The sequence below is a fragment of the Pseudophryne corroboree genome, chromosome 1 (assembly GCF_028390025.1).
Source record: "Pseudophryne corroboree isolate aPseCor3 chromosome 1, aPseCor3.hap2, whole genome shotgun sequence".
Lineage (NCBI taxonomy): Eukaryota > Metazoa > Chordata > Amphibia > Anura > Myobatrachidae > Pseudophryne > Pseudophryne corroboree.
In genome coordinates, this window is record NC_086444.1 from 74858607 (window position 1) to 74873297 (window position 14691).

Here is a 14691-nt window from a genome sequence, read left to right on the forward strand (position 1 = left end):
GTGACCACGGATGCCAGCCTTCGAGGCTGGGGGCCAGTCACACAGGGAAGAAACTTCCAAGGCTATGGAAAAGTCAGGAGACTTCCCTACACATAAATATTCTGGAACTAAGGGCCATTTACAATGCCCTAAGTCAGGCTAGACCCCTGCTTCAACACCGGCCGGTGCTGATCCAGTCAGACAACATCACGGCGGTCGCTCATGTAAACCGACAGGGCGGCACAAGAAGCAGGATGGCGATGGCAGAAGCCACAAGGATTCTCCGATGGGCGGAAAATCATGTGTTAGCACTGTCAGCAGTGTTCATTCCCGGAGTGGACAACTGAGAAGCAGACTTTCTCAGAAGACACGACCTCCACCCGGGAGAGTGGGGACTTCATCCAGAAGTTTTCCAAATGATTGTACACCGTTGGGAAAGGCCACAGGTGGACATGATGGCGTCCCGCCTCAACAAAAAGCTACAAAGATATTGCGCCAGGTCAAGGGACCCTCAGGCGATAGCTGTGGACGCTCTGGTAACACCGTGGGTGTACCAGTCGGTGTATGTGTTCCCTTCTCTGCCTCTCTTACCCAGGGTAATGAGAATAATAAGAAGGAGAGGAGTAAGAACTATACTCATTGTTCCGGGTTGGCCAAGAAGAGCTTGGTAACCAGAACTCCAAGAAATGATTAGAGATGAGCGCCTGAAATTTTTCGGGTTTTGTGTTTTGGTTTTGGGTTCGGTTCCGCGGCCGTGTTTTGGGTTCGACCGCGTTTTGGCAAAACCTCACCGAATTTTTTTTGTCGGATTCGGGTGTGTTTTGGATTCGGGTGTTTTTTTCAAAAAACCCTAAAAAACAGCTTAAATCATAGAATTTGGGGGTAATTTTGATCCCAAAGTATTATTAACCTCAAAAAACATAATTTACACTCATTTTCAGCCTATTCTGAACACATCACACCTCACAATATTATTTTTAGTCCTAAAATTTGCACCGAGGTCGCTGTGTGAGTAAGATAAGCGACCCTAGTGGCCGACACAAACACCGGGCCCATCTAGGAGTGGCACTGCAGTGTCACGCAGGATGTCCCTTCCAAAAAACCCTCCCCAAACAGCACATGACGCAAAGAAAAAAAGAGGCGCAATGAGGTAGCTGACTGTGTGAGAAAGATAAGCGACCCTAGTGGCCGACACAAACACCGGGCCCATCTAGGAGTGGCACTGCAGTGTCACGCAGGATGTCCCTTCCAAAAAACCCTCCCCAAACAGCACATGACGCAAAGAAAAAAAGAGGCGCAATGAGGTAGCTGTGTGAGAAAGATAAGCGACCCTAGTGGCCGACACAAACACCGGGCCCATCTAGGAGTGGCACTGCAGTGTCACGCAGGATGTCCCTTCCAAAAAACCCTCCCCAAACAGCACATGACGCAATAATACAATTATGGATGGACGGACTGCCTGCCGACTGCCGACACAGAGGTAGCCACAGCCGTGAACTACCGCACTGTACACTGGTTGATAAAGAGATAGTAGTATACTCGTAACAACTAGTATGACACTATGACGACGGTATAAAGAAAGAAAAAAAAATACCACAGTTAGGTGGTATATATTATAATAATAATACAATTATGGATGGACGGACTGCCTGCCGACTGCCGACACAGAGGTAGCCACAGCCGTGAACTACCGCACTGTACACTGGTTGATAAAGAGATAGTAGTATACTCGTAACAACTAGTATGACACTATGACGACGGTATAAAGAATGAAAAAAAAACCACGGTTAGGTGGTATATATTATAATAATAATACAATTATGGATGGACGGACTGCCTGCCGACTGCCGACACAGAGGTAGCCACAGCCGTGAACTACCGCACTGTACACTGGTTGATAAAGAGATAGTAGTATACTCGTAACAACTAGTATGACACTATGACGGTATAAAGAATGAAAAAAAAACCACGGTTAGGTGGTATATATTATAATAATAATACAATTATGGATGGACGGACTGCCTGCCGACTGCCGACACAGAGGTAGCCACAGCCGTGAACTACCGCACTGTACACTGGTTGATAAAGAGATAGTAGTATACTCGTAACAACTAGTATGACACTATGACGACGGTATAAAGAATGAAAAAAAAACCACGGTTAGGTGGTATATATTATAATAATAATACAATTATGGATGGACGGACTGCCTGCCGACTGCCGACACAGAGGTAGCCACAGCCGTGAACTACCGCACTGTACACTGGTTGATAAAGAGATAGTAGTATACTCGTAACAACTAGTATGACACTATGACGGTATAAAGAATGAAAAAAAAACCACGGTTAGGTGGTATATATTATAATAATAATACAATTATGGATGGACGGACTGCCTGCCGACTGCCGACACAGAGGTAGCCACAGCCGTGAACTACCGCACTGTACACTGGTTGATAAAGAGATAGTAGTATACTCGTAACAACTAGTATGACACTATGACGACGGTATAAAGAAAGAAAAAAAAATACCACAGTTAGGTGGTATATATTATAATAATAATACAATTATGGATGGACGGACTGCCTGCCGACTGCCGACACAGAGGTAGCCACAGCCGTGAACTACCGCACTGTACACTGGTTGATAAAGAGATAGTAGTATACTCGTAACAACTAGTATGACACTATGACGACGGTATAAAGAATGAAAAAAAAACCACGGTTAGGTGGTATATATTATAATAATAATACAATTATGGATGGACGGACTGCCTGCCGACTGCCGACACAGAGGTAGCCACAGCCGTGAACTACCGCACTGTACACTGGTTGATAAAGAGATAGTAGTATACTCGTAACAACTAGTATGACACTATGACGGTATAAAGAATGAAAAAAAAACCACGGTTAGGTGGTATATATTATAATAATAATACAATTATGGATGGACGGACTGCCTGCCGACTGCCGACACAGAGGTAGCCACAGCCGTGAACTACCGCACTGTACACTGGTTGATAAAGAGATAGTAGTATACTCGTAACAACTAGTATGACACTATGACGACGGTATAAAGAAAGAAAAAAAAATACCACGGTTAGGTGGTATATATTGTAATACAATTATGGATGGACGGACTGCCTGCCGAGTTCCGACTGCCGACACAGAGGTAGCCACAGCCGTGAACTACCGCACTGTACTGTGTCTGCTGCTAATATAGACTGGTTGATAAAGAGATAGTATACAATACATACAACAATATACTACTATACTGGTGGTCAGGCACTGGTCACCACTAGTCACACTGGCAGTGGCACTCCTGCAGCAAAAGTGTGCACTGTTTAATTTTAAATTAATATAATATTATGTACTCCTGGGGGCTCCTGCTATAACAACCTGCAGTGCTCCCCAGTCTCCCCCACAATTATTATAAGCTTTGCCTTTTATACATTGATGTGCAGCACACTGGGCTGAGCTGAGTGCACACAGACTGAGTCACACTGTGTGACTGGCTGCTGCTGTGTATCGTTTTTTTTCAGGCAGAGAACGGATATAGCAGAGAACGGATATATTATATTAAAATAAATAAAAGTTAACTAACAACAACTGCACTGGTCACTGTGGTAAACTCTGTCTGACTCTGCACAATCTCTCTCTCTCTTCTAATCTAATTTCTAATGGAGAGGACGCCAGCCACGTCCTCTCCCTATCAATCTCAATGCACGTGTGAAAATGGCGGCGACGCGCGGCTCCTTATATAGAATCCGAGTCTCGCGAGAATCCGACAGCGTCATGATGACGTTCGGGCGCGCTCGGGTTAACCGAGCAAGGCGGGAGGATCCGAGTCTGCTCGGACCCGTAAAAAAAACATGAAGTTCGTGCGGGTTCGGTTTCAGAGAAACCGAACCCGCTCATCTCTAGAAATGATCTCAGAGGACCCATGGCCTCTGCCGCTCAGACAGGACCTGCTGCAGCAGGGGGCCTGTCTGTTCCAAGACGTACCGCGGCTGCGTTTGACGGCATGGCGGTTGAACGCCGGATCCTGAAGGAAAAGGGCATTCCGGAGGAAGTTATCCCTACTCTATTTAAAGCTAGGAAAGAAGTGAACGCAAACCATTATCAACCGCATATGGTGGAAATATGTTGCGTGCTGTGAGGCCAGGAAGGCCCCAAAGGAGAAATTTCAGCTAGGTCGATTTCTGCACTTCCTACAGTCAGAGGTGACTATGGGCCTAAAATTGGGTTCCATGAAGGTCCAGATTTCGGCTCTATCGATTTTCTTCCAAAATAGAACTGGCTTCACTGCCTGAAGTTCAGACTTTTGTTAAGGGAGTGCTGCATAGTCAGCCCCCGTTTGTGCCTCAAGTGGCACCGTGGGATCTCAACGTGGTGTTGGATTTCCTGAAGTCGCATTGGGTTGAGCCACTTAAATCCGTGGAGCTACAATACCTCACGTGGAAAGTGGTCATGCTGTGGGCCGTGGCGTCGGCCAGGCGTGTATCAGAATTGGCGGCTTTGTCATACAAAAGCCCTTATCTGTATTTTATATGGATAAGGCGGAATTGAGGACTCGTTCCCAATTCCTTCCTAAGGTGGTATCAGTTTTTCATGTGAACCAACCTATTGTGGTGCCTGCGGCTACTTGGGACTTGGAGGATTCCAAGTTACTGGACGTAGTCAGGGCCCTGAAAAGTATATGTTTCCAGGACGGCTGGAGTCAGGAAAACTGACTCGCTATTTATCCTGTATGCACCCAACAAGCTGGGTGCTCCTGCTTCTAAGCAGACTATTGCTCGCTGGATCTGTAGCACGATTCAACTTGCACATGCTGCGGCTGGACTGCCGCACCCTAAATCTGTAAAAGCCCATTCCACGAGGAAAGTGGGCTCTTCTTGGGCGGCTGCCCGAGGGGTCTCGGCTTTACAACTTTGCCGAGCTGTTACTTGGTCGGGTTCAAACATTTTTGCAACAGTCTACAAGTTTGATACCCTGGCTGAGGAGGACCTAGAGTTTGCTCATTCGGTGCTGCAGAGTCATCCGCACTCTCCCGCCCGTTTGGGAGCTTTGGTATAATCCCCATGGTCCTTACGGAGTCCCAGCATCCACTTAGGACGTCAGAGAAAATAAGATTTTACTCACCGGTAAATCTATTTCTCGTAGTCCGTAGTGGATCCTGGGCGCCCATCCTAAGTGCGGATTGTCTGCAATACTTGTTTATAGTTATTGCCTAACTAAAGGGTTATTGTTGAGCCATCTGTTGAGAGGCTCAGTTATATTTCATACTGTTAACTGGGTATAGTATCACGAGTTATACGGTGTGATTGGTGTGGCTGGTATGAGTCTTACCCGGGATTCAAAATCCTTCCTATTTGTGTCAGCTCTTCCGGGCACAGTATCCTAACTGAGGTCTGGAGGAGGGTCTTGGTGGGAGAAGCCAGTGCACACCAGGTAGTCCTAAAGCTTTCTTTAGTTGTGCCCAGTCTCCCGCGGAGCCGCTAATCCCCATGGTCCTTACGGAGTCCCAGCATCCACTACGGACTACGAGAAATAGATTTACCTGTGAGTAAAATCTTATTTTTTCCCCTCAATCATTTTATTCATATAGATGAAAGTGTGACACTAACTATATTTTCATTGGGGTTGGGATCGGGCGACGGGCAGTCGGGATCCCGGCGGTCAGCATATCAATGCTGGGATCCCGACGGCCAGAATGCCGGCAGGGGGCGGGAGCGCAACGAAGCATGAACACCCACGAGTGGTAAAAGCCCTGGGCCCCCTGCCGGCATTCTGGCGTCCGGGATCCCAGCATTGATATGCTGACCGCCGGGATCCCGACTGCCCGTCGCCCGATCCCAACCCCAATTAATGTATAGTTGATAACTACATCTCATTCATTGATAAGGTTGCATGTCTGGTATTGGATCGTCTTTTGCTATTAAAGAGATTACAACCATGTCAACATTCATATATATCGACACTGATGAAATGTCAACATAATTAGAATGGCGACAAAAAGTTCCTGGTGATCCAGTGGGGACTTAACTGGTACTGTGGCTCCAGCATGGTCTTCCGGGTCTGGTGGTGGCGTCATGATGACTTCCGTCTCAACCTGCAGTGATTCTGGCTTTTAGTATCCCTAATCTCGAACCCAGCCCCTAGTGTCTAATCGTAACCTCCCCTCTCCTATCTTAACCGTAAACCTTCCCTCTTACATCCTAACCCTAACTCTACCCTCCTGTAACCCTTTCCCTAAACCTTCCCTCTCATAGCCTAACCCTATCTCTACCCTCCTGTAACCCTTCCCTCTTATATCCTTCCCCTAACCCTTCTCTCTCATAGCCTAACCCTAACTCTACCCTCCTGTAACCCTTCCCTCTTATATCCTTCCCCTAACCCTTCCCTCCCATAGCATAACCCTAACTCTACCCTCCTGTAACCCTTCCCTCTTATATCCTTCCCCTAACCCTTCCCTCTCATAGCCTAACCCTAACTCTACCCTCCTGTAACCCTTCCCAATAGCATAACCTTAACTCTACCCTCCTGTAACCCTTCCCTCTTATATCCTTCCCCTAACCCTTCCCTCTCATAACCTAACCCTATCTCTACCCTCCTGTAACCCTTCCCTCTTATATCCTTCCCCTAACCCTTCCCTCTCATAGCCTAACCCTATCTCTACCCTCCTGTAACCCTTCCCTCTTATATCCTTCCCCTAACCCTTCCCTCTCATAGCCTAACCCTAACTCTACCCTCCTGTAACCCTTCCCAATAGCATAACCCTAACTCTACCCTCCTGTAACCCTTCCCTCTTATATCCTTCCCCTAACCCTTCCCTCTCATAGCCTAACCCTAACTCTACCCTCCTGTAACCCTTCCCAATAGCATAACCCTAACTCTACCCTCCTGTAACCCTTCCCTCTTATATCCTTCCCCTAACCCTTCCCTCTCATAACCTAACCCTATCTCTACCCTCCTGTAACCCTTCCCTCTTATATCCTTCCCCTAACCCTTCCCTCTCATAGCCTAACCCTATCTCTACCCTCCTGTAACCCTTCCCTCTTATATCCTTCCCCTAACCCTTCCTTCTCATAGCCTAACCCTATCTCCACCCTCCTGTAACCCTTCCCTCTTATATCCTTCCCCTAACCCTTCCCTCTCATAGCCTAACCCTATCTCTACCCTCCTGTAACCCTTCCCTCTTATATCCTTCCCCTAACCCTTCCCTCTCATAGCCTAACCCTAACTCTACCCTCCTGTAACCCTTCCCAATAGCATAACCCTAACTCTACCCTCCTGTAACCCTTCCCTCTTATATCCTTCCCCTAACCCTTCCCTCCAATAGCATAACCCTAACTCTACCCTCCTGTAACCATTCCCTCTTATATCCTTCCCCTAACCCTCCCCTCCCATAGCCTAGCCCTAACTCTACCCTCCTGTAACCCTTCCCTCTTATATCCTTCCCCTAACCCTTCCCTCCCGTAGCCTAACCCTAACTCCACCCTCCTGTAACCCTTCCCTCTTATATCCTTCCCCTAACCCTTCCCTGCCATAGCCTAACCATAACTCTACCCTCCTGTAACCCTTCCCTCTTATATCCTTCCCCTAATCCTTCCCTCTCATAGCATAACCCTAACTCTACCCTCCTGTAACCCTTCCCTCTTATATCCTTCCCCTAACCCTTCCCTCTCATAGCCTAACCCTAACTCTACCCTCCTGTAACCCATCCCTCTTATATCCTTCCCCTAACCCTTCCCTCCCATAGCATAACCCTAACTCTACCCTCCTGTAACCCTTCCCTCTTATATCCTTCCCCTAACCCTTCCCTCCCATAGCATAACCCTAACTCTACCCTCCTGTAACCCTTCCCTCTTATATCCTTCCCCTAACCCTTCCCTCTCATAGCCTAACCCTAACTCTACCCTCCTGTAACCCATCCCTTTTATATCCTTCTCCTAACCCTTCCCTCCAATAGCATAACCCTAACTCTGCCCTCCTGTAACCCTTCCCTCTTATGTCCTTCCCCTAACCCTTCCCTCCAATAGCATAACCCTAACTCTACCCTCCTGTAACCCTTCCCTCTTATATCTTTCCCCTAACCCTTCCCTCCCATAGACTAACCCTAACTCTTCCCTCCTGTAATCCTTCCCTCTTATATCCTTCCCCTAACCCTTCCCTCCCATAGCACAACCCTAACTCTTCCCTCCTGTAACCCTTCCCTCTTATATCCTTCCCCTAACCCTTCCCTCTCATAGCATAACCCTAACTCTACCCTCCTGTAACCCTTCCCTCTTATATCCTTCCCCTAGCCCTTCCCTCCCATAGCCTAACCCTAACTCTACCCTCCTGTAACCCTTCCCTCTTATATCCTTCCCCTAACCCTTCCCTCCCATAGCCTAACCCTAACTCTACCCTCCTGTAACCTAACGTTAACCTTCATTTCCAATATCCTAACCCTTCCCTCCCATAGATTAACCCTAACCCTGCTGTAGAGGGAACTGTCCAGTGCAGTTCCATTGTTTCTGTTCCATTCCATAATCCATGTATTTCTCCCTAGAGCTGTACTGTCAATCTTTCAAATGTATAATACAGTAACCATCTCACAATAGGATAACTGAGCTAATGGTAAGGGGCAGAGAGGTGACCTCGATGGTGACATGGCCAAGTCTTGAAAAGACCCAAAATACTATATGTCCGAGTAAGCAAAGAGATAGCAGATGCAATTTCCTAACTTTAACCTGTACATACATAGGAAATATGTCAACTATATACTTATTTTTTCCTTTAAGAAAAAAAAGATTAAGGGAAGAAATTAATGTACGGTAATTAGTAATTTTGCACAAAAATTCACCCTCGAGTGTTTTTGTTTAGATTCGGTTTTTGGTTCGGTTTAAAAATCTATGAAAAAATGGATAATTATTGATAAAAAATCAATAAAAAAAAAAAAAAAGCTAAAATCATGTCATTTTTTTCCAATCCAAAACCTGAAATTCAGATTTAAAATCCGAATTCCGAACTGTGGGACGTTCCAAACCGGGACTTGGTACCCGAATCTTCTCCGAAGCGCACGCATCTCTATTGAGAATAATAGGAAATGTGGTATTCTACGATCATTAACTGAATGCAGGATAAATCTCTATGCATTCAGCTATTAGTAAATTGCTTTGAAGCTAAAATATTATAAAAAGGGTGTAAACTTAAATTATATGATAAGTAGGTCCCTGAAAGTTTTTTCTTGTTAAATACAAACCATTTTAATGATGTTGACACGTTACTGGGTCCAATCTGGTTAGAATCAGATTCTACTGGTCCATAACCAACTTCTTATTAATTGAAAGTCTCCCATACTTGCTGTGGGAGAATTTGGGGCTAGATTTATCTGTATGTGTGACTGTACTGGGGCCAGGGCCTCAAAGTACCAGAAATGTGAGATAGGTGGCAGACCAGGCCTCATGGAGATTGCTCAGTGCCTGCACCCAAGGCTAGCATCATCCGTGTCTACCTTCACCTGTGCTAGGGATATTTCATCAAAGAAAAACAGTTGATTGAAACTCCGACTTGGGTCCTGTTAAACAATCCTTCCCATCATGGCTTCCTTGGAGCAAGTTGTAGTCTGCAGCACCACCTGCTGGACGAGTAGGAAATACATCTGCTGGAAACTTGATTTCAATGAATTTGGAAGCATGCTTTTGGCATACGTCCAAACTAATTGCAATGTAGACATGCAACGCAGTAATACTACCTGTTTTAATTGTTTATCCAGTGCGGGATTAAAATGTTCTTTGGCCCTGGGCTGCAACAGCAACAGGGGCCCCCATCCCACACTCAAATCTTGACTCCATGTTCAGTTACAGTATATGATTACTGACTAAATAAAGAGCACCCATCCCATACACAAAGTGTAGGCAGAAAAAGCGGGAACCATTGCTATTGCAGGGACATGGGAGCGGTCACTTACGTACGTACATTATGACAGCTTGTCCAATATTCTTAAGAATGCAACTGACCATTTTATTGAAAAAACTATTTGTGCCTCATTCCTTGAGAGCCCCTTTGTGCCTCATTCCCCTGAGCCACTTTGTGCCTCATTTCTTGGGAGCTATGTTAAGCCTCATTCCTCGGGAGCCCCTTTGAGCCTCCTTACTCAGGAGCCACCTAGTGCTTCATGACTGAGGAGCCACTCAGGTGCCTCATATACTCAAGGATATTGGTTTAGTCTACTAAATGGCTGTGATTGCTGCTTGTAGGAGCAGGTGCTGTATAATACTTATTGAACCTAGTATGCATCTGGATTAATATGACTTGTAGATGTAGACTACTATAGCTGTTTTACTGTCAAATTGAAAAAAAAGTAATTTTATACGTGGTGCTGCAACCATCCTACAAGGCCGCAGACCAGATTTCCTGCTTCTCAAAGCAAACATTGGTTTCTTATTGATCGTGATTGCCGACCACTGTGAGGTCTCAGAAACCGCTTTTACTTCTGAATATAAGATAATTGAAAGCACAGCACAGAAAATGATTGTATTTGTAAAGATAGTAAATGTTTTGGCGCTGGTAATAAATCTTCCGTTTTTGTTCTCTTGCCAGAAATACATTTTGCTGAAATTCTTCTCTTCTCAGTTTCTGTCGTAACATTCCTGTCAGGACTGACAGGTGGATATGGATTCCAGCTACTGTGCACCATTGTAAAATGAATTTGCATTTGGTTTTCAGGTTCCATCTCGCCGCCATGAAAGGGAATGCAGACTGTCTAAGGGTTATGCTGGCACATGGCGTAGATGTCTTAGCACAAGATCTATCAGGTACTGTCACTTCAAATGTTCTAAAAAGGTCTGTATAGTATAAATTTACGCATTCAATCTATTATCGGTAGCTGACTGGCTGCAGTAACTAATAAAACAATGTACTGTCCATATTTACTAAGTTTAAGCTGTGCGGTGGCGTCACCAGGTGTGGTGACGCCAGATGTCCCGCATCTCCCGGCTACTCGGTGACCCAGTCCAAGGGGGGGGACACCATAATAGCAGAGCAGTGTGGCCCACAACCCCCTAGAAACACCACTGAGTCTGAGCACCTCAAATATTATGTTAAAGGTTGATTTATTGCCACAAGTGAATAGGTTTGCAGGGCTGTATTAAGCCTTGGGGGTTCCCAGGGCACTTTAGACAGAGGGGCCCCAATGGAAGGGGGGGGGGGGGGGGGTTGGGCTGTGTATTAGATTGTGCATACCTCCCAATATGATGCATTCCAGGAGGGACAACATGCTCTTTACATGGACTTCCCTCTTAATATATGATCGGCATCACCTTTGTTAAACTATTTAGTTGATAAGAAAGGTGTTCAACACAGGTGATTGCAATCATAAATTAAGAAGGAAGTCCAGGTAGAGAGCATGTTGTCCGTCCTGGAATGGGTCATGTTGGGATGTATGGATTGTGTATATTACATTTAGCCCAATGGTGTATAGTAGATTTAAATTAATAGTTTAATAATGTCTGGGTACTGTTTATAGCTCCACATAATTGAAAGACAACTATTTTATAACATGTTCTTGTAGTGCAACAAAGACAACTTAACCAACCTTAAAATACACATAGAATAATAAAATGTATAATTTATCTTGTCACATGCAAAAATAGCAGCAGCCTCTGTACTACTTACACACTGGGATAGGACTCAGGAGGTCTCTCTGTGTGTGTGTGTGTGTGTGTGTGTGTGTGTGTGTGTGTGTCTCTCTGTAGACCAGTGATGGCTAACCTTGACACTCCAGCTGTTGTTGAACTACACATCCCAGCATGCCCTGCTACAGTTTTGCTGTTTGGCCTTGCTAAAACTGATGCAGGGCATGCTGGGATGTGTAGTTCAACAACAGCTGGAGTGTCAAGGTTAGCCATCACTGCTCTAGACCCTCATTAGATAAGTTACACAGGCCTCCCACCCACGTGTGGAGAGAGCTGTAAGTGACACAGGGATCCCACTCTGTGTTACTTACTGCTCTCTCCACCCTCCTATTTCTCCTTTGGTTGGAAAGTTCCATTGATAGCTCATGAAATCTGATACTCCTGTGTCTCTGCCTGCACTGCATTCTGTCCTGCTCACATTCTGGCTGTCTGGTTCTGCTGCTGCATAAGAGGGAAAGCTAGTGATGTCAGTATGCTTTGGCCTGGAGGGCCCCCTGACAGAGGGGGGCCCGGGGTACAGTATGCCCTGCATACCCCTCTTAATCTGGCTATAGGTTAATGATATAGTGGGGTATTCAATTATCCGCAAATTCGCGGCAATTTTTCGCCCGAAAATTTTTCGCGGCAATCGGCCGAAAATTGCCGCGAAATCGCTCCGTTTTTCAATTTTTCGCCCGAAAATTTTTCGCGGCAATCGGACGAAAATTGCCGCGAAAACGCTCCATTTTTCGACCTATTCAATTCCGAACGGGTTTCACGTGAAAATTCTTGCAGTGAAAAGTGCAGGTGAAAATGGGGAAATCAGCCTGTACCCCAAAAAATGCTAAACTAACATAGCAAAAACAGAAGAGAAGTGTGTTAGAGATCACATTAGAGAGTTTTTGGGGACTTAAATTGTGTGAAATGGCGGTTATATGCATTTTTTTTTAAATGCAAAAAAATGATAGAAAGCAAGTTTTTTTGAGCAAAATAAATGCTCTCACTAAATTTGGGGTACATGAAAATGGGTATAAGTATATATTTGGGTCATTTTAGGGTACTTTAAAAAAAAGTGGAAACAGACCGATTACTCCCATCTGCAAGCCTAAAAAACACCTGTCCCACTCATAAAGCACCCAAATATACCTGTCCCATACCTTGAACCCCAATTTCCATCACTTTTTACTTTTTCACCCCAAAAATGACATGTCATTATTGGCCAATTAAAAACTTCAACGTGCCTAATTAGTCATAAAGGGGGGTGTCCCAGGAGTTCTGTACCATATCCAAACATTTTTACCTTAAAATAGTGACTTTTCCCAACTTTTCACCTGCTTCAGAGAAGGTGAAGTGAAATTAGTGAAAACATGATCACCGATAAATTTTCCAGGATAATTGAATAGGCTGTAATTGCATTTCACGTGAAAAGTCCGGTTTTTCACCCGAAAACCGGACTTTTCACGTGAAAAGTCCGTTATCACTGCTAATTGAATATGGCCCATAGAGTTCTCCAGCATTAACCATTTAATAAATAGATCATCAATTGCAAACTATATTTAGTGCTGAACAAGAATGTTGGGCCGTTTCATCTTTATTATACGGGTTTGCTGCAGAAGTTACTATTCTATGGCAATTGTTCTCATGTGACTGTATTATACATAAACTGTATATTTGTGACAACTGGTGCACGGGGGATGTTTCATGTTTTGCAGTTCTTACGGTTATTTTAGAATTGCAGCCAGAGTTGAGGATGACTCTTTGGTGTCCCTAGGCAGAGACGATAGATAGAAATGACGTGACCCGTGACACATTTACTGTACTCACTGACAGCGCACTTGATGACTGTTCTATGTGTCTTGACCTGCACTAGTAATGCCAGTCATTTCCAAGTCTCAGCATGAAGCAAGCAGAGACGCAGGGAGAGAAACGTGTTGTTGAAGCAAGCAGAGACGCAGGGAGAGAAACGTGTTGTTGAAGCAAGCAGAGACGCAGGGAGAGAAACATGTTGTTGAAGCAAGCAGAGACGCAGGGAGAGAAACGTGTTGTTGAAGCAAGCAGAGACGCAGGGAGAGAAACGTGTTGTTGAAGCAAGCAGAGACGCAGGGAGAGAAACGTGTTGTTGAAGCAAGCAGAGACGCAGGGAGAGAAACGTGTTGTTTAAGCAAGCAGAGACGCAGGGAGAGAAACGTGTTGTTTAAGCAAGCAGAGACGCAGGGAGAGAAACGTGTTGTTGAAGCAAGCAGAGACGCAGGGAGAGAAACGTGTTGAAGCAAGCAGAGACGCAGGGAGAGAAACGTGTTGTTGAAGCAAGCAGAGACGCAGGGAGAGAAACGTGTTGTTGAAGCAAGCAGAGACGCAGGGAGAGAAACGTGTTGTTGAAGCAAGCAGAGACGCAGGGAGAGAAACGTGTTGTTGAAGCAAGCAGAGACGCAGGGAGAGAAACGTGTTGTTGAAGCAAGCAGAGACGCAGGGAGAGAAACGTGTTGTTGAAGCAAGCAGAGACGCAGGGAGAGAAACATGTTGTTGAAGCAAGCAGAGACGCAGGGAGAGAAACGTGTTGTTGAAGCAAGCAGAGACGCAGGGAGAGAAACGTGTTGTTGAAGCAAGCAGAGACGCAGGGAGAGAAACGTGTTGTTGAAGCAAGCAGAGACGCAGGGAGAGAAACATGTTGTTGGAAAAGCTTCTTATATTTTGAAGGTTTAGGAAACTTACATTATTCTCTATGTACTGTATCTCTAAGGGTATCTCTTCTCATAAACGTTTGCTGTTACATTCTACCCCTCTGTTTACAATCAGTGTGAATATAATGACCTACCTAATGTCCGTCCTGATGGATCAGTACTAAATGCCGCCGGCCGGAATCCCGGCGGTCGAAATCCCGACGCCGGAATCCCGACCACACAATCCCAACAGGGGTGGCGAGCGGAACGCAGCCCCTTGCGGGCACGGTGCCTCGCTACGCTCGGCACACTATTATATTCTCCCTCTATGGGTGTCGTGGACACCCATGTAGGGAGAATATGTCGGGATTGTGGCGGTCGGGATTCCGGCGTC

General features: G+C 45.5%; 1 protein-coding gene across 2 annotated transcripts in view; it reads left to right on the forward strand.

Annotated features, from left to right (window-relative positions):
• RAI14 (retinoic acid induced 14) overlaps nt 1–14691 on the forward strand; it is a 275686-nt gene that overhangs the window by 183014 nt on the left and 77981 nt on the right. For both annotated transcript variants that reach the window (XM_063960665.1, XM_063960657.1), the window contains exon 4: nt 10691–10779. In XM_063960665.1, coding sequence (XP_063816735.1) covers nt 10691–10779 — 89 coding nt within the window. The remainder of the gene's footprint in view (nt 1–10690; nt 10780–14691) is intronic.